Source organism: Piliocolobus tephrosceles, chromosome 6 (assembly GCF_002776525.5).
Source record: "Piliocolobus tephrosceles isolate RC106 chromosome 6, ASM277652v3, whole genome shotgun sequence".
In the NCBI taxonomy this organism is placed as follows: Eukaryota; Metazoa; Chordata; class Mammalia; order Primates; family Cercopithecidae; genus Piliocolobus; species Piliocolobus tephrosceles.
In genome coordinates, this window is record NC_045439.1 from 9,867,266 (window position 1) to 9,890,816 (window position 23,551).

At 33.7% G+C, this 23,551-nt stretch overlaps 1 protein-coding gene across 4 annotated transcripts in view; it reads right to left on the reverse strand.

The window, feature by feature from the left end:
• Window positions 1-23,551, reverse strand: part of PAPOLA (poly(A) polymerase alpha) — a 64,156-nt gene that overhangs the window by 8,250 nt on the left and 32,355 nt on the right. For all 4 annotated transcript variants that reach the window (XM_023205586.2, XM_023205589.2, XM_023205588.3 and 1 more), the window contains 9 exons: window positions 22,577-22,697; window positions 21,514-21,598; window positions 16,303-16,356; window positions 15,706-15,825; window positions 14,325-14,434; window positions 10,686-10,807; window positions 6,258-6,400; window positions 2,848-2,948; window positions 2,382-2,620 (listed from right to left, as the gene is read on the reverse strand). In XM_023205586.2, the coding sequence (XP_023061354.1) occupies window positions 2,382-2,620; window positions 2,848-2,948; window positions 6,258-6,400; window positions 10,686-10,807; window positions 14,325-14,434; window positions 15,706-15,825; window positions 16,303-16,356; window positions 21,514-21,598; window positions 22,577-22,697 (1,095 nt within the window). The remainder of the gene's footprint in view (window positions 1-2,381; window positions 2,621-2,847; window positions 2,949-6,257; window positions 6,401-10,685; window positions 10,808-14,324; window positions 14,435-15,705; window positions 15,826-16,302; window positions 16,357-21,513; window positions 21,599-22,576; window positions 22,698-23,551) is intronic.

Sequence of the window (23,551 nt, forward strand, 5' to 3'; positions counted from 1 at the left end):
TCATTCTTAGATACGATTTTTAAGATTCTAATTAAACATGTCTAGATTTTGCTGTTAAGTAATTCAATCACAAGAGGAAACGAAAAAGGCTGAAAGAATTAAGATTACAAAGATTGGCAGAGAGTTAATTATAACAGAAGCTGTGTGATGGGTACACAGGTACATAAAATGACTCTTCTACATGTATTTTTAATGTTCCATATTTAAGTTTAAAAATTCTATATTCTTATTGCTTTTCTAAACCAGACAAGAAACACAAGTGTTATTCTACCAACGTAAGTGCAAATAAAATTGCAAAATACTGCACTAGTACAAACTTATTTAGAACTATTAGCGTGCCATTTTTAACATTAAAAAAAACAAACCAATCTTAAATGCATAGAATTATGCTTAAATACACTTTACTAATGTCAAAAGAAATCTGAATTCTGAAATGCCCTGACAACTTCAAACCAGTATCAGTAGTCTGAATGTGTAACTGACACAAAAATTTAGTATATTCTTAAGCTGCTGCACAACACAATCATGTGGCAGCGGGGCTCTTAGTAAGATCTCCAGGCCTAACTTCTAGAAGATCTCTGATTCAGTTCGTCTGGAGAAAGCCCTAAAATCTTTATTGAAAAACAATAAAAAAAAAAAAAACCCAAAAACTAATTCTGTTGCACAACCAACAAGGAAAATCACTGCCTTAAGAGATAATTACACAGACACAGATGAGTTTTCAGAACACATCTTCTAAGTTATGATGATTTACAGTGGGCCCTTCATATCTGTGGATTCCGCATCTGCGAATTCAACCAACCATGGATCAAAAATACTTGGAAAAATAAAAAATAATACAACAATAAAAATGACACAAATTAAAAAATACATCATAACAATAATTTAAACAGTATTTACATTGTATTAGGCATCGTAAGTAATCTGAGGGGATTTAAAGTACTACACAATACCCATCTTTCATTCTCATTTATCATCTTAACAGTGACAAAATTCATCAGATTACTTCTAGTTAATAGCAGCTATTTCAAAAAAAAAAAAAGTCTTCAGAAAATAAGCTAAATAATAAAATAATTTTCACCATTCTTAATCAAAACATAATAGAATCCATAAGCAATCTAGAGGGTTTATTTTCCACTCTAAAGAAATTGTGTTGTAATAAGTAAATTACTAAATACATTCTTAGCTAAAAAAAAAAAAAAAAAAATCACAATGAAATTGGTGCTTTTAGACTGTCACCTCTGGGGAAATAGCAAATGCCTCATTGATTGGAAAACAACATGAAAGTGACTCGAGGGAGAAATAAAATTGTGTAACAAGACTACTTCTATTTTAAGACTCATACCAAATCAATGTACACTTTTAATGGTTTTCCCAAAACTAAGACTGTAACAATTGTAAACCAGCTAGTATAAAAGGTTAATACAAGCTCACAAAGCATAGTGGTTCCTGTGACCTCAACACTTTGGGAGATCAAGACAAGAGGATCACTTGAGCCCAGGAGCTGGAGATAAGCCTGGATAACATAGCAAGACTCTGTCTTTACAAAAAAAAAGTCTTTTTTTAAATTAGGCAGGTATGGTGGTGCGCACCTGTAGTCCCAGCTACTTGGGAGGCTGAGGTGGGAGGATTGTTTGAGTCTGGGAGACAGAGGTTGCAGTGAGCTGAGATTGCTCTGCTGCACTCCAACCTGGGCAAAAGAGCCCAGGTTGGGCTCTTTTTTGTTTGTCTCAAAACAAAAAACAAAAAACTAAGCAGGGCATGGTGACGTGCACCTGTGGGTCTAGCTACGTGGGAGGCAGAAGCCTATGCCCAGGAGTTTAAAAAAAAAAAAAAATGCAAATGATGCTAGAAAGTTTAAGGGTTAGAGAGCTAACCATTTAAGGTTCAAAAACTAACGTGGCTGTGTGTACTTGTTTTTCATTCAGTAAGAATTCCCTGAGAACCTCTAGTATTCGATGGTCCTATAATACCAAGTACAGTAGAGAAACTTCAAAACTCCATTTGTATCATAGAAGCAAAAAACTGTCCAGAGGACCATCAAAAAATCAGTACAAAAAAAAGACAGTCATTAGAGAATAGTAAGTTAAGAATACAAGTAATTCCATGTTAAATTCTGTTGTAGACAATACCTGCTAACTACACACACTAAAGAAGTTTAAATGAGAGGGCACAGCTTTATGGCAGAGGTAGTTACTGAGAAGAATGGGAAAGGTGAAGAGAAACTATGGCACTAAAACACTACAGACACACCTACAATTTTCTAAAAGCTTTGTTCCTTGATCCTTCTCTATTTTGGTTCATTAAGTTTTCTTCCAATGGATTTAAAAATAGGCAGTTGGTGTTGCCATGGCTAACTAATATGTTTTTTATATATATACCTCTTCTGTTTTGGTTTTCTTGGGACTCTCTTCTTTATGAGGTGAGGATGTCCTCTTGACTCCTACTATAGGAGTAGGTATTTTTGTTGCTGCGTTTCCTGAAGTTGCTGCATTTCCTGAAGATCTAGGTGGTGGGTTTACCAGACGTGTTGAAGAAACAACTCTGGAGACCGTAGGCTTTGGTGGTGGAGAAATGGCTGGTTGTGTGGCAGTTTGAGGAATGCTTTCACTCGATGTACCTAAGCAGTAAATATATGAGCATATACAAATTAAAATAACCATATCGTTATCAAGTTGTAAGTTTTTGTTTCTCTGAATTTGATTTCATGAATAATTTTACACGCAAAAAATAAACTGGCATTTAAAAAACTGAATTTCAACTACTTAACAAACCCGCTTTTCAAAATGAAGGTTAAACCAAATATAATGTAAGAATTCTCAAACCTGACAAACCCAATCTCCTTACCCCCTGAGCTTTCACTGGAATTTACTTGTGGCACAGAAACTTCAGTAGCCTGTATGTTGGTCACAGATGCTGCTGTTACAGCTGGAGCAGGACTGTTTCTGCTAAAAAATAAAAATAAAAATTGTCTCAAAATTTAAAAGTAGAAAAATAAATAAAAATAAAATACAATGATCTATAACATGTACAGAAGTTATTTTGTAAAGTAAATGATTCTTTGATTTTACTTCCTATACATACACTTTAGCAACTGACTTTATTGGACAAAGTATAACAACAGTAAAAAGTACACAAACCTTCTAAAGCAGCACTGTCTAATGTTACTTCCTGAGATGACAGAATGTTCTGTATCTGTGCTTCTGGATATGGTAGCCACTATTAAAACATAGCTACTCTGCACTTAAAATATGACTAGCGAGAGACTACTTAATTTTAATTAAATTTAAATTGTCACATATGGCGGCTGGCTACTATATCGCCAGAGTGGTTCTAAAAGATCTATTCTTAACTGATTTTGGCTAAGAGACTTAACTGAAGGATTTTTTTGAACAAAAATTATTTATTAATAAGAGGCCAGGCATGGTGGCTCATGCCTGTAATCCTAGCACTCTGGGAGACGAGGCGGGAGGATTGCTTGAGCTCAAGTTTGAAACTAGCCTGGGCAACACAGTGAGCCCTCGTCTCTACAAGAAAAAAAAAACCTATATTATTTAAAAAAAAAATAAAAAAGTTATGAATGAGAAAATGTTCTGAGAAACAGAAAACAGAAAAAAATTTCTGTATACAAAGTATAAGGGTTTTATAAAACTCTAAAAGCCCATCCAGTGGCTCAGTTAAACAAAGACCTTTAAGTGACAATGGGATATTTCAATATTTTACTTTAAAAATAACTTATTTTAAACCCTCTTTACTCCCCCGAAGTTTCTCTCCCATTTTCTCCTTCTCATGTCAATCTCAAATGACCTTCCTACTTAACAACCAAAAGCCACTAGCCAAATATTACCCCAAATTCCAAGTATAAATATTAAAGAGACACACCTATTTCTATAATTAACCCCTATTCTTTCCTTATTATTCCTTATTATATAAAAAGCCCAATCTATGTTCTAAATCTCACTAACTCCTGTCATCTCAAGAAACTCAAATTATCATTCCTTTACTCTCCCATCCAACTTTCCTGTCTAAAGTAAATTCTACACATTAGCATTTAAATAAACTCAAGTTTTTATTATCTCCTAAAAGAAAAACAAAAGCAGAAAAGTCCTCTGGTTTCTCTCTCTGTCTCTCTCTCTCAGAGCTACCACCCACACTCTGAAACTGGTGAATGATGACACCATAAGGAGGTAGGCAACACTTGGAAGACTTATTTTTGGTACCTACATGACATCCATGTGGAACCACAGAGCAGTCAGCTTATTAAGGCTATGGATATCATTGGTACATGAATGTAAAATGTAGTCAACCGAGAAGGTGTTACCACTCAGGGACAATATGAAGATGGGATAAACAGACAAGAATAATGAGAGAGCCCTCAAGGGCACAAATATTAAATGAATAAAAAGAAAAGGACAGTTGGCCAGAGAACAATCACAGATGCAGGAGAAAGCCTGAAATGGCTAGCAAGGTGCCTAGTACATAATAAACACTCAATGCTTGTTGAACAAATATACAATCATATTCTAAAAACCCAGAAGTTTTATTTACAGAAGTTACTTAGTATTACTTCAAGAAACTAAACTTCAAAACTAAATTCGTGAAATTTAGTACAGTTGTACACATTTTACATTCGTGCACAAACTCAAAGGACACAAAGGCTTTTACAAATCTCAAAATTCTTATTAAAAGCTTCTTCACTTAAAAAAAAAACAAAAAAAACTTTTAAAATGATAACACTTACAGGACATATTCAGGCCTGAAGTCTTTGGATTATGCATGATTTGCCTAAAAACATATCACACACACGAAGTCCAAAAGAAAGAAAAGACAACCACGACACCTCAGCATTTTCTATTTCACATTCATCCAGGGAATCCTCCCCAGCCTGCACTTCTGCCATCAGTTATACATTAACTGACAAACAGACTTCTAACACCGCCTTTTAAAAATTGTAATATAGGCCAGTCGTGGTGGCCCACGCCTGTAATCCCACCACTTTGGGAGGCCAGGGTGGGTAAATCACCTGAGGTCAGGAATTCAAGACCAGCCTGGTCAACATGGTGAAACCCCATCTCCACAAAAATACAATTAGCTGGGCATGATGGCAGGTAACGGTAATCCCAGTTATTCGGGAGGCTAAGGCAGGAGAATCGCTCGAACCTGGGAGGCGAAGGTTGCAGTGAGCCGAGATCGTACCATTGCACTCCAGCCTGGGTGACAGAGCGAGACTCCATCTCAAAACAAAAAACAAAACAAAACAAAACAAAAACAAACAAAATGTGTGTGTGTAACACACACACATATATATAAATATATATTTATACACACACACACACACACAAACATATATATATATATTTTTTAAAGACAGAGTCTCACTCTGGTTGCCCAGGCTGGGGTGCAGTGGTGGGACCACAGCTCACTGTAGTCTCAACCTTGCAGGTTCAAGCAATCCTCCCACCTCAGCCTCCTTAGTGGCCAGGACTACAGGTGCACACCACCACACCTGGCTAATTTTTTTACTTTTTTCTAGAGATGGAAGTCTCACTATGTTGCCCAGGCTGGTGTTGAACTCCTGGCCTCAAGTGATCCTACCACCTCAACCTCCCAAAGTGTTGGGATTACAGGTGTGAGTCACTGAACCTGGCTGAAAATTTTTCACTGCTTCAAACCCAGGGCAGTGGCATGTGCCTGTAGTCTCAGCTACTCAGGAGGTTGAAGTAGGAGGATCGCTTGAATCCAGGAGCTCAAGGCCAGCCTAAACAAAACAGCCAGACCCCATCTCTTAAAATAATAATAAATTTTTAAATTTTTAACTGCTGTGAATGTTAAGAGAGATACCTAGCTCTTCTAAAACAGGTTTCCCTAACTATCATAGATACATTCCCTTGTTACAAAGTTATAAGCAGCTCTAGGACAGAAAGGTGGTTTTGTTCCTTTTGTCTGTTCTCATTAGCACACCATACAGTGCACTGTAGCAGTAGCCATCTAAACACATGAACTTGGAGGGCTTATGTGCTAACATTCAGTCACATCTGACTGAAGACATTATCAGTCTCAAAAATAAAATGTTAAGTATGACAACACAAATCCAAAAAGTACTATCCCCAAACCTAGGAATTAAATTGCTATTAAAAAAAATTAGCAGATGGAATGAAAATAACATTCTAAATAGATGACTTTAATAGCAAAATAAGAATGTATCTGATTGATTCAGCAAACAGCCACTCCACTTCTGTTTTCCTCTTTTTCCTTACCCCTGAGAGCTGCCAGAACTGTTCAATGGACTGGTCTTCGTAGCACTAGTAGGTGAAGGCACAGACATGCTGTTATCACTGTCCATAGACAAGTCAAGGCTGCTGTCATTGAGAGCTGTCAATTTGACACCTTCTGTTGAATGCTGCAAACAATGAAACATTTTACTGAATATATCTTTACTTCATCCAGATGTTGAAACACGGAAACCTTTTTACTTAACACATATGATTTTTACTGAAAAGCACAAATCACTAAATCTACGAAAGTTAGATGTGCCATGCTGATTCTAAAAGGCAACGATTTGGGAGTCAAGTACTTTCTTCTAAGAAGGCCTCAACATTAAGTATAGTTCTTATGTGGGAGAAAAAAGGAGAAAGAAATGTTATATTAAATATATCTACTGACCATAAGATACAACACAAATTAAAAACACTGTAATATAAAACAAAAGAATCTCCAACCAGAGAACTCTAAATATACACACACACAAGAAAAAAATGTCTCAACAATAAACATGGTACTACAATGATTCTCTGTAAAGTGGGTCTAGAAGTGATTTTGTTTACACACAGATTTCTAATTATCCTACAATAAACATAAAATTTTTTAAATTTCAAACTTACTGCCACTCCTTACTATTTGTCAATAAAAAGAGCTTCTCTTAAAAGCGAGAGACTTTAGTGCTCTAACTGCAATTTAGAATTTTTTAAATGGCATGCTTAATACTGTAAATTATCCTGTGAAAAGAAAAGCAGAAATAATTTTCTGAAAACTAAACATAATATACAAATCCTCATGTTGGTCCTCCTTAAAAATCAAAGCACTCCAAAACAAATAAAGCAGAAAAACCAAAAACTATGGATGGTTTCATGGAATTAAAGTTGCTTTCTAGTAACAAAGTTTAAATTTTTGCTATTTGGTGCTACTGTAATATTACATTCAGCTTCATTTTTTTTTCCAGAATGTTTAGCCTGGGTTCACTTACCTACACAAACATTTTAACAAAAATAATTTATACTGTTGACAAAAACACATTCCTTATATATGTGCCTGCATTCTGTGCTTTCTAGTTCCCCAAATAACAAAATATTCTTATCTTTGATTTAGCACTAGACATACCACTTATGTACATGAATGAAAATTGATCAAATGGGGAAGGTGAGATATGGTGGAAAGGAGAGGAAGAGAGAGTGACGCCATTTGCTTATGAAGTCAGTTGTGAAATAAAAGTACCTAATATTATAAATGAGTATCTCTTCTATTCAACAATGCTACCAATCTTACTCTCCACTAGATACGAGGATTTATTCAGTAAGTAAATTATACTGAGTTCTACAGTTACCTGCCTCCCTAAGTGACCAAACAGCTGTGAGTTAACAGACCACTGTTGGGGATAAATTGTGAAAGTTTAACTGGTTGGTCTAAACACAAAACAGCATTAAGCTACTTTGCTTTGTTTGCTTCTCTATCCAGATCAAGTTTGGTAGCAAGAGACCTCAAAGCCAAATAGTCATAAATATTCTATCATAATTTTTAATAAAAGATAAATAAAACAAAGAACATACTACAGAAAGAAACACACACACATACTTTGCAGTCACACTTAGGTCCAACTCACAGTTCATACTACATGACCCAGGGCAAGGTTCTTAACCCCTCAGTTTCTGCTATTAAAAGACAATACCCATGGGTTGCTGGAACATTAAATATAAAAAGGACTGGTACAGTGTTATGCAAATAGCAGTTAATAAAAGGAAGCTATTTATAAGAGTCCAAACAAAACATTCATAGATCTTGACTCCTAGACACTTGTTACTTACGAGGCAAGAAAGTGCTATTTTACTAATGCAAACTTAGAAATACTCTAAATGATCTCAAATACAGGGTAGATTTAATCATACTGTAGCTAGATAAAGAGATATTAAACAGCCACTAAAAATATAATTTGGATAGATGGTCACGATATGTTAACACAAAAAAAAGCAGGTCACAAAATAGCAAATTTCATCAAAAACCTTTTAAAAATATGTATGTGGTAACATGCACTGAACAGTCTGTGTATAAATAAAATGTTAAAAGTAGGTTTGCTGTGAAATTATAGTTACTTCATCTGATAGAATTTTCGGACTAAAAAACAAATTTCCAATCATTAATGATTCTCTTTATATTCTAGATGACTATATTTAAAGAAATAATACCTTAAGAAATAATAAAACATCTTATATTCAAATTTACTTAAAATTTACACAGGATGGTTCCAAATATCAGTACTGTCATGGAAACAGAACTTAAAAAGGTAATCTGAATATAGGATTCTGAGAAATCTAATTATCTGTTATAAATAGCTGTTAATAGCTATTTGATTATGAATTAAATACTAATAATAGCAAAGTTCTAAAGAACAATCTACTTTCACTTCTGAAAACATAAAATCTTTATATACTTTTTTAAAAAAATTATTATTTTGTAAGAGACAAGGTCTCGTTCTATCACTCAGACTGAAGTGCAATGGCACAATCGTAAGTTCACTGCAGCCTTGAACTACTGGGCATACGTGATCTTTCCACCTCAGCCTCTCGAGTAGCTAGGACTGTAAGATGCATGCCACCATACCCAGCTAATTAAAATTTTTTTTTAGAGACGGAGTCTTGCTGTGTTGCCCAGGATGGTCTTGAACTCCCAGCCTCAAAGGATCCTCCTACCTCAGCCTCACAAGTCACTGGGATTACAAGCTTCAGCCACCATTCCCGAGTCCAAAGTGTTTATATTTTTTGTATGTGATAAATTTACATTTAAGTATAATTGATTTAATTAACCCTTAATAATACAACACTAAAGGACAATTAGAAAGCAAGTGTTTAACTTGATATTTTAGGTTTGTTTTCCTGAGGCTAATCTCTAGCTGAGATAGATACTTTAGTTTTAAAATAAAACTGCTTGATGGAAAGTTTTACAATAAATATATGTTAACATGCACTGAACAGTCTGTGTATAAATAGTACACTGAGAAGAGTGCATGTTTGTCAATTTTTATCTAGTTAACTAAATTTTTAGTAAACCATTAGGTTAAGAATAAAACATTTTTAAAATAACATCACATTTAAGCCTTAAAAACTGATTTTACACCCCTCCTCATTTATCTACCTATCCCCAAGTTGTGAATAATGATGATGTTATGTGATAACAAAAGCCAATATGAGCATTTATTATATGCCAGGAGCTAGTCTAAACCACCCTTTACATGTATTGGTTCATTTAATCCTCATGAAATACCTAATAAAATAGGTAAAAATACTGCCACAATTTTCGAGATGAGACAAATCAAGAACAAGATGTTTGCCATGTAACTTGCTCAAATTTCATAGGTAGGAAAGAGTAGAGCCTGAATTTGAACAAGGCAGTCCACTCCAGAGTCCTTGCCTTTAATTAACTTCAATGCTTTTGTATCATAATATATTCTGTTTTAAGAAACAAAACATTATAAAATTAAAGTCTTTTGTGTATTAATTTCATTCCTTTCCTCCCAACCCCAATTCCAGACAACCAGCCATTTTCCTGAATGCAGTGGTTGTCATTCTGTAATATATACTTTTATTTCACATTCTCTCCTAAATACATTGTTTTTTAAGTTTTTAAACTTGTAAACTTTATATGGAAGTATCAAGTGAGACACACATACGTGTGCTTTTTTATTCAACATATTAGTATATGCAGTTGTAGTTCATTTGTTTTCACTGCTACATACTGTGAAGTATTCCATTATAAGAATAAACCATCTATTTTTGAAATCACCTAAAGAAAAATGTAATTTGTATCTGTGCACTAAAATTCCAATATGCTCACTAAAGTTCAAATAAGGAAAAAATAGCTCTAAGTTATTCAAAAGGAAGCACTAATACTAGAAAAATGTAATGCAAAATATTAACTCAGTGACCTCTATTCATGACCTCCTTTATACTCAGCAACTTTTGGTTTTTAAGTAATATACATGTTATATTTCTTACATTCATCAAAAAAAGCGATTTTCATTTTTTAAAAGCCTCACATAATTTACTTGACCCACATATTTCCTTACTAATTTAACTGAGTTTACTTTTTAAAGGAAAGAAAATTAAATACTGATGTGGGATTTTTAAATGAATAAGAATAAAAAGTGCTTAAAGAGAATACGGGTATATACAAAGTAAGGATATGAAGCATCACTACTAATCCTTCTAAAATCTAAAGCAACTGTGTGCAAGAAAACTGATTAGAGTCAGATTTCACATAATGAAACTGCTCCATGAAACCCATGAAACAGATTCTTAAAAAGCTGTCATCTATTTCAAATAGGACTTATTAACTGAGCCTGAATTCTGAAATAATGATAGTCCAGATGCATAAAACATTATGTTAGTAATGCTTTTGTAAGTACTTTCTAAATTTACCTTTTTCTTTTTCTGAAGCACATGATTAGGTAGTAGTTGATGGAGTTGCTTTCTTTTTACATGCATTGCAGCAATTTTCATATCCACCTCAAACATCTTGCTGTTTATTGCTTGCCTATAAACTATACAATTAGGAAATTGTTACAAGAAATAGAAACATTTTAATAAAGGCAGTTAAACTCACTCCAGAGAAACTATTCTAAGTAGGGATCCTTTTTCCATCAATACTGCATACCTGTAAATCAGTCAAGACCTATTCCTAATCCGACATAATTCATTGCCTGAGCAAACTCCTTTTACCACAAGATGCGCTGAATAAAAGCACAAAAAGTATTAATTCTTCCAGTGTAGTAACTCTTTAAATAGCTCTTAAAGTAGTAACTCTAAAGAGTAACTCTTTAAGAAATGGCAGAAATGAGGGGAAAAGGGTTTCTTAAACTCATACCCTTTTATGCTACCAGTACTATTGCTTAAAACTTTACCCAAGTATGTAACACATGCTGTAAAATAAGTCAAACTTATTAAACTATACCTATAGGTACCTTTACAAGAATCTGCAAGATAAAACTAAGTAATGACATACTTTCTATATATAGTAATAACTTAAATGACAGAGGTCACAGGTACAAAAAGAAAATGCTACAATTAAATAAATTCAAATTATTTAGATCCAGAGGGCCCCCAAAGGTAAAAGTCGGTCATACAAAACATATTTAAGAAACATCTATACTTGATTCATACTGTTCTAGACACTGGAGATAAGCAGTGAACAAAGACCAATGTAGCCTCAAAGGGTCTACATTACAGTAGGGAGAATAGAATAAATAAGAAAAAAATAAAACCTATAGTCCATGTCAGATGATGATAAGTATTACCGAGAAAAACCACATAGGGAGTCGGATAGGAAGCTCAGCCTGGAAACTGAGTTGACATCTGACTGAAGATTTAAATGAACATGAGGATGTAAGCTGAGAGTACCTGGTGAAATAGCATTCCAGAGAGAGCAAACATCAAGAACAAAATACCCTAAGCAGGAGAAAATGCCTGGAACATTTGAGAAACAACAAAAATGCCAAAGGAGAAGATGAAAAGTAGAAATCCATAATCCCTATGTGCAACTCTAAAATCCCCAAAACTCCCAAACATACAAGTTTTTCTAAGACAGGAAACAAAATTCATCTAGTAACAAACCCTGTTCTGAACTACTTGTGGCTGTGGCTATTTGGTCTTTATCTTTTGCTCCATGTGAGTATCAATGGTTCCCTGCAGAAATGATACTGTCTTTCAGTACCAAATGCTGCTCCAGGCCTCAAAGGGTATATTACTTACTAACTGTATTACCTTTCTGGCTCCAAAACTTACAAATAAAGGATTGAGAACCTATAATAGGAGGTAAGGTCACAGACATAATGAAAAGGGCAGATCAGGCAGAAGCTTGCAAACCACAGCAAGGACTTGGACTTTTATTTTGAGTAGATACTCAAAGCTTTTAAGCAAGCAAGACATGATCTGGCTTAAAAATATCATTTGGACACTAGGTAAGAACAGCTGAAGGCGCAAGGGCAAAAGAGAAAGTTTTGGCAATGACAGTGATCCAACAGCACTACAGTGGCTAGGACTTAGGGTGAAAGCAGTGGGAATAGTACTAAGTGGCAGAAACCTCAATGTATTCTGAAAGAGGAAGCAAAAAGATTTTATAATGGATTAACATTGAGTAGGGTCAAAGACTGATTCCAAGGTCTCTAGGTTGAACAACCAAAATTACTTGAAAAGAAACTGGTAGGTGTTGGGAGTGAACATTTGTGTGCTGAATATGTGAAATCTGTTTTCTTTTAAAATCCCATAAAGTATTGGATTAAAGTGTTTCAATATACAGGACAACTGAATTTTCCTTCCCAAAATACCTAAAACATCCTTGAAAATCTTGATGGTTCATTAGTGTAATCTTTGATAAACATCTTAATTTGAATGCAAAGTACAGAACAAATTTCTAATCCAGGTAGGTATCCATGACTTATTAGTTCATAAATAAGTTAACATCAGAAATTTTACTTCAGGAAAAAATACTTCTGTGGTGTTCAGCAGGTGGAGTATCACCCTACATACGACATTCTAAAAATCTGTAGAGGTATTTTTGTTGTTGTATTGATTAAAAGGTACTATGGCTAGAAACATAGATATGTATCCTCCAACGTGGACAGTTCTACCCAACACAGAATTATACCATGTCCTTCCTACATTCCTAAAGACAAAAAACCTACTTAGCAATTATTTAAACAAGAATTCACTTCAATTTTACATTTTAAAAATGGAGTATTTAAAATAAAAAACAAGAAAAAACAAACAAAAAATGGAGTATTTTAATTTGAAATTTCCAGGAATACAACTACTACCAAGCATATCAAAATTAGATCTCTTTTTATTTGCAACTTTCACTCTTACAAGGTCACCAATGCTAATGCTACTGGTGATAACTGAATCACCACAGACAACACCTGTATTGATCAGAATTTATAGATATCACACTGCTAGTGAATCTACATAAAGTGTAATCACTTGATACTTATCTTCTAGTGTCATTGTATCTGAGCAGTGACATATTGAAATACACATTCTTTTCCTTTTATTTCTCCTTTGTATCACAGTTAGTGCACGATACTGACTTTTTAACAAACTGGCACTAATTTTTTTCTCTCCTGTAACTAGGTAAAAAAATTCTTAATTTTAAGTCTGTATGTTCTCCAGGGAAAACTCCTCATAGTGAATAAAAATGCCACTTACATTTTTTTTAATGGAGGAGAGGAGGACAGTGTCTGAGAGAGAAAAGGATTAGTCCTTAAAGTGGATGTGCAGTTGTCCCTACGTGTAGTATTCGCCATTCCCATGAAAAGTTGTGCACCTACATATAGACTCATTCTCTCAACTACATCCACCATTTGGTCTTTAGTTAAAATGAACTACCTTTCATCTTAGAGTACAGGTCAATCTGAAATCTACACTTAATCAGCCTATTTCCCACCTACGCATTAACATTTGAATCTGTATTTCAGACATAGTAGGAAAATTTCTCCAGGTCATCACAAGTTACGCTTCATCGATTTCTGAGGTTCAACATGATGAAGGCAGTCAGACACAGATTCAGTCTAGACAACCATATATTCAAGTTGTTTCCCATTTCTTAGGAAATTATGGAGAAGTCAAGTTTGGAATGGTTCTACTTAACTTTAAGGTTGCCACAATAGAGAAAAATCATGTATATACAGGTTGAGTATCCCTAATCCAAAAATCTGAAGCTGAAACTGCTACAAAATGCAAATATTTGTGAGTGCCAACATGACACTTAAAGGAAATGCTCATTGAAGTATTCAAATTTCCTATTTTCAGACTAGGGATGCTCAAATGGTAAGTGTAATGTAAATATTCCAAAATCTGAAAAAAATTCTAAATACTTCTGGTCCCAAGCATTGCGGATAAGGAATACTCAATCTGTAGTAGACTAATACAAAACCATTATTCTGATGACAGTTCAATATTCGCAAGTAATTTCAACAATTATTGTAAATATCACTATGGTGTGCATCAAGACAATTTCAAATATGCAAGAACTGAAGTGTTTTGATTATCCAAGTAAAGACATACCTGTATCTGTGAAAGACTGAATATCATAGGTGAGATCAACACTGAGGTTTTCAGAGTTTTCTGTTTTTTTAAACACTAACCCAATCACCCACATCGTGCGAAATTCTTCCCTGCAAAGAAGAGCATTACCATAGTTTATCTGGATTTCATGAAAACGTAGCTATCAATGTGGTTGACAATCTGAGACATGGAAAAACTTGTAATACAAATGTATGAGCAAACTAAAAGTTCTAAGCCTCGCCCACACCTGTCCTCTATATTCCTACTACAACATAAACAGAGATCCAGGAGAAATACACTCTTATTAACTGTACACTGATAGTCAATGTCCTTAATGATGATTCTAAAGAACCAAATCCACTGAAATCAAAGAAAAATTATCTTTAAACTAATGAAGGAAAAAGACTTTTTAGAAAGTCTGGGAAAAAAATGATTTTCTAAATACAGAAATTTAACTAGAACTTAATAGCTATTTCTTAAACTTCAAAAATTCATTTTAAAAGGCCACATGAACAGAAGCATAATAACAGGAGTAATTTGTGATTTAGCTACTTTTGAACATTTAACAGTGTATCTACTGAATGGAACATCAAACAGTCTTATAATAATTAAGATTAGAATTACCACAAAATGTAAAAAACCTCTTATCATATAATTACAAAATTAAAAACATCTATATAATCAGTAAGAATACTGTATAACACAAATTTAATAATCCTTCCACTTATCTTTTTTTAATGCTGCTTTATTTTTTAAAATAAGCTTATTACTAGTACTCTACAACTCTCCAATGAAACAAAGTATAGTCTAGTCTCATATTAACAGCAAACAATCAAATCAGCAACTAACCTATATAAATAAAGGACCCCTAAAAAGGTAAACTGACTCTGCTTTTATATACATTAGCTTCTCAACAGTCCAGAAAGCTTCTCAACAGTCCAGAATCAAGCATAAATCAGATTTTTATAAGTTCATATCAAAATGTTTGTTCCCTTTTAACAAAAAATTAAGATAAAAAGCAAAGACTGATGCATGGTATACCAGCTATTCTGACAACTACTGTACAAAACAGGAGGAGAAAATATTAAGAAGGAATGGTAAAGACAGTATTAACACAAAACTGTAGAATGTGAACTCTAGCTAATAGGCACCTCATCACTGGAAGAACATCAGAAAAAAAAAATGTGTGCTGATTTTTCTCATAAAACAGTCTTTCTCTTCAATGTTTCTGATCGGAAAAACTAAGTTACAAGTTCTAAATTGTCTATAAGCCATAAGTAGTCAACAGAATAGTGATACTGGTTATAAAAATTGCCTGTAAAAGCTTCTATGAATAAAAATTGGAAATGGGAAGAAGAAATTAAATTAGAAAAGGGCTTACTTGTCGGGATTTTCTTTGGGTGCTGGAAATGACTGGGGATTCACATGAGCCAGTGTAATAAATTCATTCTTCTCCAAGCTTCCAACCAGGATTCGGATTTTTGATTCCACCAAGCCCACCCTGAACAAATGTCACTTAGTATTAACAAAAAGTTTTGGTTAACTTAAAAATAAATTTAAAAATGCACATACCAGGGCACTTCAACTGGCTGAACTCCCACAAATAAAACCAGAAGCCTTATGTTCTACCCAAAATTGCCAAACAACAGGGAAAAAAGAGCCAAGAAACACTCCATTCACACCAGCAAGGTTGCAAAAGTTCTCCCCACAGAAATTTTAAGAAAAACAAGCTTTAAGTGCAATTTGAATATACAATTAAGAAATGATGCATGGATCTCTATAAAGCAAACAAAAAAATAAGTTGCATATGGATCCCGATTTCTATGCTTTCACTACACACAGTAAAGCAGCTCCATCTGTGAACAAATCAAACCAAACTAGAAGTTTTAAGGACTTCCTCCCATCTCCTACTGTGTTCAGTGGCTACGTGATTCATTCTGAAGTTTGCTTTTTCTGTAAAGTCTATTCTTATACTCACCATTCTAGGCGTTGTTTTTCTGTTGGTGCACTTGCTAGAAGTACAATATAATGCCTTTGAAGATAAAGACAACATGCTATTTATTTTATTTACATGCTTTGTGCTGGATATTAGACCATAAAGTAATAAGCTTCCTTACAATTATAGATCCACATCAATTTAGCAAGGGGCACTACAATCTCAATATGCACATAAAATCATATATGCTAAATTCCATGTTTCTAACTACTAGTGAGTTTAATTCTTCTGCAAAAGGCAGTGACTTTATGAATAATTACCAAAAAGCAGCTTAATTCAAGAAGTATAAATACTTAAGAGTTTTGCTCAATGACACCGACTGAGTGCTCTGCCTATAAAATTAAAGAGTTGCTCACTAAAATATAATCTACTTAAAACAAAAATGTTTCAATGGAATCAAAACACCATGGCTTTAGACACAAAAATTTATCACTAAATACACATACTACAACAGTAACTTCAAAAACAGTATCGAACACATCATGCTTTTAAATTCAAATTAAATAGTAGTGAAAATTAAACTAAATACTACAGTTAGGCCCTGTGATTTTTTTTCCCAATTAACAGTATACGTTTCTATAATCAAAAAAGAAAAAAAAAATCACTAACATGACAGCAACAAAGAAATCCGATTTTTATCCAAAACTCAATCCCATTCATATTAGACAAAAGCCAAGTTTTCACTTCAGAAAACAGCATCATGATCAAATAAATATTGAAGTCTTTTTAAAACAAACTATTTACAACTCAAATATAACTACTATGATTCAGTTTTCTAAGACTCAAAAAGTTCAATCCAATATACTCTTCTACAGTACCCAGTGCTGGGAGCCAAATTTCACACCAGAATCTCTACAGCAAAAAGCAAACTGACATCATCTAGTACTGATACTAGTTTCAAAAGTAGCAGTATAACCAAAATTTTAAAATTATTTTACTCTTTGAAAAGTCTAAAACCTTCCTAATACTTTCTAATACATTTTGTAAGTGTAGTTTCTAACCAAGAGCAAAAATCTGACCTAGACCCAGAGGAAAACTACCAAACCTATCTAAAAAACTGTATTTGAAAAATGGTTGCAATTCTTCACAGCTATGTAATCCTAGGCAATTCTAAGTCTTGTGTACATCATCTGTAAAATGGGATAATAGTAAACATTCTACTGGCAGAGGTATGTAAAGCTCAATGGAGTTAACTTGAAGTCTATAAACTTAAGGAAACAGAGATAGATATATAAAAAAACAGGAATATAGGGCTATGTGAATACGCAGTCCAAATCCCTACAAACCAATACTTCCTTTACCAGTTTAATTTGCTCAGCATTATTTGGAAAATGTCAAATACATGAGCAAGCACAGATGACCCAAATAAGTCAACAAAAGTCATATAAAAGCATTAAAAATTCATATATTTTATGTATAGAAAAATCCATACTCGGAGTTCCAAATGCTCTTAAATCAAAATTCTAACAAGCTCAGTAACCTGATTTCTAGGTCCCTAAAATACTAAAAATGGCTAACTGGTTTAAAAAAAAAAAGGGGGGGGTAAAGTACATGCAGAAAGAGTTCTCTCACAAAAGTACAGCAACTTGTAACAGGAGACAATGAAGCACAGAAATCAGGCATGTACACAAAAACACAAAGCTGTCTGGGTCCATCTAAGGGCAGAGACAAAACTCCCACAGTCTCTAAATCACTCTTACAACACATTATTAAAATGGAAATTCTTAATAACCACCTTCGTCTTCAACAAAACCTTAAATGATATACAACGTTCTTTATTTATAAAGAGAAAACATACAATCCATTTGGACACAGTTTTGTTGGCAATTCAAAGTTCTGAATCCTAGAGTTCAACATTACTTCTTACCGAAATCCAAAAGGGAAAGAGTACCTACTCTGTACATATCTTACACACAAATGCACATATTCACATACAGGTAGAAATGTTAATTCTAACAAGTATTTACGCTGAAGTTAAATGTCCTTTACTCAGCCACATTGAAACAAATTTGAGTTGAGAGATATAAACTGCAACAGTTAAGTTTAATAAAAAATAACCTGCAAATATTTTGAGTCATTAGGAATTCATTTACAAAACAAAATTCCAACTGCATTCTCTAAATATCTCTATTTTTAATTTTTAAAACCAGGACTGGTACTCAATTCTTAAGGTCCCAATCAGACCACAGAAACCTAGTGTACATGTACATCTAAATTAGACTACATTTTGTTGATGTACCAAAAAACGATCCCCTATTTTACAAGTGCCATGTTTAAACTGTCATGTTTATGATGCTCAAATGCCTCCATGTGAGACTTTGAAGTCTTAATGCAATTGCCATTATCTTTTCCCCAAATTAAAAAAAAAATTTAGTTTCCAATAAAAATAGTTTAAAATACAGTTAAAAGTAAATTTAACTATAAAAATGTATCCCAAAATAATTAGTATTTATGCAAAGTGCCCTAAAAACAATTAATTTAGTTACTGTATTACCTAACTGCTATTTGCAAAACAAATTCTCTAAGCGAATCTCTTGAAGACCATTTCATCTCACCTGGGAAGATCATAACTCAGATATGTACAATAAAAAGTTGGCACATCTTAGTCAAAAATGTTTGTAAGTCTCTATCTATGTAATTTAAGACCAAGATTTAGTTTCCTGTTTTTAACTTTTTTTTAACAAATTTAAGGTTACTATATATACACGTGAAATTATAAAATCATCTTGCACCTTAGAGAATACACTGGTCTTCCTAATATTTTCCTTTATTCCTAGTGAAATCTAACACCTGAAGTAAGTATTCACATTTCCTAATGTTAGTGATTTACTGCTAGTTACTTGTTAATTCCAATTGTCTCAGAGGCGGCATTTAAAAAAACTGTTTTCTTAGAACTCCAAAAAGTTCACAAAACAATGTTACCCTTTTTGTTAAGGAACACTGACACGTCTTTCTGGAAGATGATTAGTTTGCCTTTTAAGACAAATGAGATTTTTCTCCATGGTTCTGGCTCCTTCCAAGAATGTCAGGTATATTTCACATGATTTAAAATCCTACACGTCAACAGGCAGTATTTCATGATATGCCTCAAGTAAGACTGAATCAACTCTGACTTATGGGAAGACTAAACATATCCATTTGGTTGTACAGTCAATCTTTGGGGTATTTTACATGAGGATGTCTTTAAAAATTCAAATCTGTGAATACCTCCAAAATTCTAATGATAGTCATCACTTTATCTTAGACGCAAATTTCTGGAGAACAATTAAAAATATAAATAGAATTTGGTATGGATAAAAATAGCCCACTGTCATATTTCAAAAGTTTCCACAAGACACTCAGCAGAAATGTAAATTTTCCTGATGTAATTTCCTCTATTTGTTGCTGCTTCCTTTTTTATAACCTAAAAAAATTTGATTGTTTCACAAAAACTTCCGTGAAGATTAGGAACATATCTTTTAACCAGTCAAAGAACTTATAGGTACTATCCAGCAAGGACTGAAGCATAGTTTAAAACGTTTAAAAGAAACAGTAAGCAAGTTTTAGAAAACGCACCAAAGTTCTAATAATGTGAATTTGAATAAAATGACATTATTAAGGTTTGTTCAATGTAAACATTAATCTTTCTTAAAGTGAAAGAAGCCCCATCACACTCCTATAAGAAAGTGAATAGAACAAAGTTTGAATCTAGTTTCATCGATTCCAGGAATTAAGGGGTACTAATACTTTCCTGTAAAACCAATTCCTTTATTATTCTCCTTACATGTAACTATGTCTCTTGTGTATCAAGTTTTTGTTTTTTTTTTTTGAGACGGAGTCTCGCTCTGTCGCCTGGGCTGGAGTGCAGTGGCCCGATCTCAGCTCACTGCAAGCTCCGCCTCCCAGGTTTACGCCATTCTCCTGCCTCAGCCTCCCGAGTAGCTGGGACTACAGGCGCCAGCCACCTCGCCCGGCTAGTTTTTTTTGGTATTTTTTAGTAGAGACGGGGTTTCACCGTGTTAGCCAGGACGGTCTCAATCTGCTGACCTCGTGATCTGCCCGTCTCGGCCTCCCAAAGTGCTGGGATTACAGGCTTGAGCCACCGCGCCCGGCCGTATCAGGTTTTAAAAGTACCTATATACATGTTTATTAGTGTAAATGTTCCAAGATACTTCTTCTACATTGGTTAAAATAAAAAAAAAAAAAATTATCTGTCAAACAGAAATCACAATTTATGGGGGAAGTTGTAATAAAATGAGTATTTAATGGTTATGCTACTTTAACGTTTACTGACAACACAGTGCTTCCTTACTGGCTCGTTACTGCTTTCTCATGCAAACATACAAAAACAAAACACAGAGACATCATGGAGGTCATCATTCTTGCTTTTAATTGGGGAATAGCATAAAGCAATCCTGCTTAGATTATTACAAAACACAATCCAACACAAGATCAAATGGTCAGAAAAGTTTCAAGCATTAAAAAAAAAAAATTGTTAAGTGGGACTTTGGCACATTTTCAGCCCAGGGCAAATAAAAGTGCAAGCCTGTGGTTTGTCTGGTTTTTTTTAAAATAAGATTATAACTTACATTTTTCACCAAAACTAACACAATTAATGATGCTTTTAACCTGTACTAAGGCATTAAACCATTAATTAAAATTATTAACACCCACTTAGATTCATGAAAGCTAGTTGCAGAAATATTTGAAGGGGCTTTATTAACATTGGGGGAAAATGGCAGGCCAATAATGTGCTGTTTTGAAAACATTTAATTAGCTATATATGGACATTTTATTAGCTCTTTGTTTTAAAGATTCTTAGTGATTAACGAGTTTCCAGAATTAGATGAAAATACTGTTTCTTAGTAGAGAATTATTAACTACATATTTTCAGGATGCATCCACTTGCCACTACACAGATGTACTGTTTCTGTCATGACTGAGGTATGCCTACGGAACTGATGTTGCTACAAACGTAGCAGGAGTTCAGTTAAATCCAGCAGAAAAATCAAAGGGGCTTCACATTCATTACCTCAACCAAAAAAATCTAAGGAGTTCACTAAAAACAGTATGTCCTTGTGACAGGAAAGAAAATTCTACAGATGTTTAAAGGAAAATCCAAAACATTAATCCAGCAAGAAGAAAGGTCATATGTGCTACCATTAAACCATTACTTAAGAGAGCAACATGTCCGACATGCCTTAAAATACATACTTGTACTTTTGAAAGAAGTTTGGAGCTTCAAAAAGTTTGGACCACTCTGCCTTACTCAGCAAAATTTCATCTGTGATAGCAAGACCTAAATTAAAAACATATTAAAATGTTTGCATACTTCAGTCTATGATCTAGAATTTTAAATAATCTTAATCATACTACATGCACTCACTATAATCCTAAAACCAGAATTATAACATATATAGTTTTAGCTTATGATTTTAGAGCATATTCTTATATACACACATACTTTTTTTAAAAAGCTGGAAGATTTTTTCAGAACCAGGTTTCTGGTAAAGTACGATTATTCTAAAATGCCATGCTCATAGAATGACCTTCTTTCTTAAACACTCCAGTTACCCAAGAAGGAAAAATTTCCAATATACTTTGTTTCTTATCTTTCTAAAAATAAGTTTCCCTGTTGTTTCTAAAGGGATAGAAGCATCTTCCCTTGATGGGCCTCTTTAGACTAAAGATGTAACTAACGCATATAATACTCAGGAATTTTAAATGTCTAAATTCAAAGCTAGTAGTCAAACAGCTGATTCTATTTCCTTTACTGTTTTCAGTCAAACCACTGTTTTCAGTCAAACTAATCTTGTTTCAGTTATTTCTCTCAAAGACTATTTGGTAGTAGCTATACCTTCAAATTAATAGCACAAGTAGTGTTCAAAAGTTAAAAGGTTCCTCCAAAATAATGGAATGTAATTGGGTGGTTTGGCCCCACTGCTGCTCAAAGTTCTTTCCCAGGAGTACGCAGCCTGCTAAACATCTCTCATTTCAACCAGTGTAGACAAACTGTTATCATTTATAATTTTACAAGGCAATAGTATGGAACTAAACCAGCCTACTGGTTTTAACTGTTGGTTAATCTTCCAACTTGTTATAAAACATAAATTGCCTAAAAGGAATTTTTTGCAGTTCTCAAATATATACTGCAATAAATGAACACCAAAATCCACTTCAGTGAATCCTTCAATATAAGTTGCACAGTTGACTACCGGGTCTACAATGGTATGTAAATCCTTCGTGTATAAATCAGAGCATAAGGATAAACACTTACCTTGTTTAAACTCCTCAACCATGACCATCCGTGTTGAAACGGACACATTGTACGTGGAGTTCTGTTGTGGGTATGCTGGTGTAATTATAGGCATAAGATGGTACCTATCACTGGGGTTTACCTACATACAACAACAGCCAATCAGTTTCTTCAAGTACATATGCAACAGATACTTGGGCTTTTTACCCCTTGTTAAACTGAACCAATGATTATATTTTTTATTTCATTCATAGCTGGAGTTGAGAAAGAAAAACCATGTAGAGAGACATTGTTTTTATAGGAATTTTTATAGAATCAAAGATTTCATCTAAACTAATGATCTGTTTCAATTTGGATTTTGGCAACCTTACTAGAAAGTGTGCCTGGCTGAACAACAACAAAAAAGTTCTGCTTGGGAATCTACTGATGTTTAGTTTTTCTTTATTCAACAACAGAAATGGGGATGCACATACAATTACCTTTAGAGACATGTCATGCTACAATATGTTTTGTAAAGCTAATTTTCAACAAGATAGAAACCTAAGTTCTTACTATACCCTTAAACTATTAAGGAGTTCAAGCTTATTAACACACGGTGAAACTACATTATTCATGTTGAAATGTTAGGAGATAATGAAATGATATACTGTTAATTTTAAATTTGTATATCAGGTAAGTGGCACATTTCCACAAAGGAAGTTGTAAATTCACATCCTCTAAAAGTAAATGCCTTGAGGTTTGGAAAACCTGAAAATGCATAGCTTGATGTAATTCAACAGAATTTAAAATTTTTGATATCGCAGTAAGATAAATTTAGAAAAATAGGATTTCATAAACTTAGGAAATCTTATTCAAACCTAAATTTCTTTTATCAGTTTATAAAGTGCATGTTGTTAACATTTAAAATGAGTAAGCAGTAAATGTTGTAACTTCCCAAGAAACACAATGGAAGGTCTTCTTTAGCCTAACCATGTTTTTATAATCTCTAAAATAATC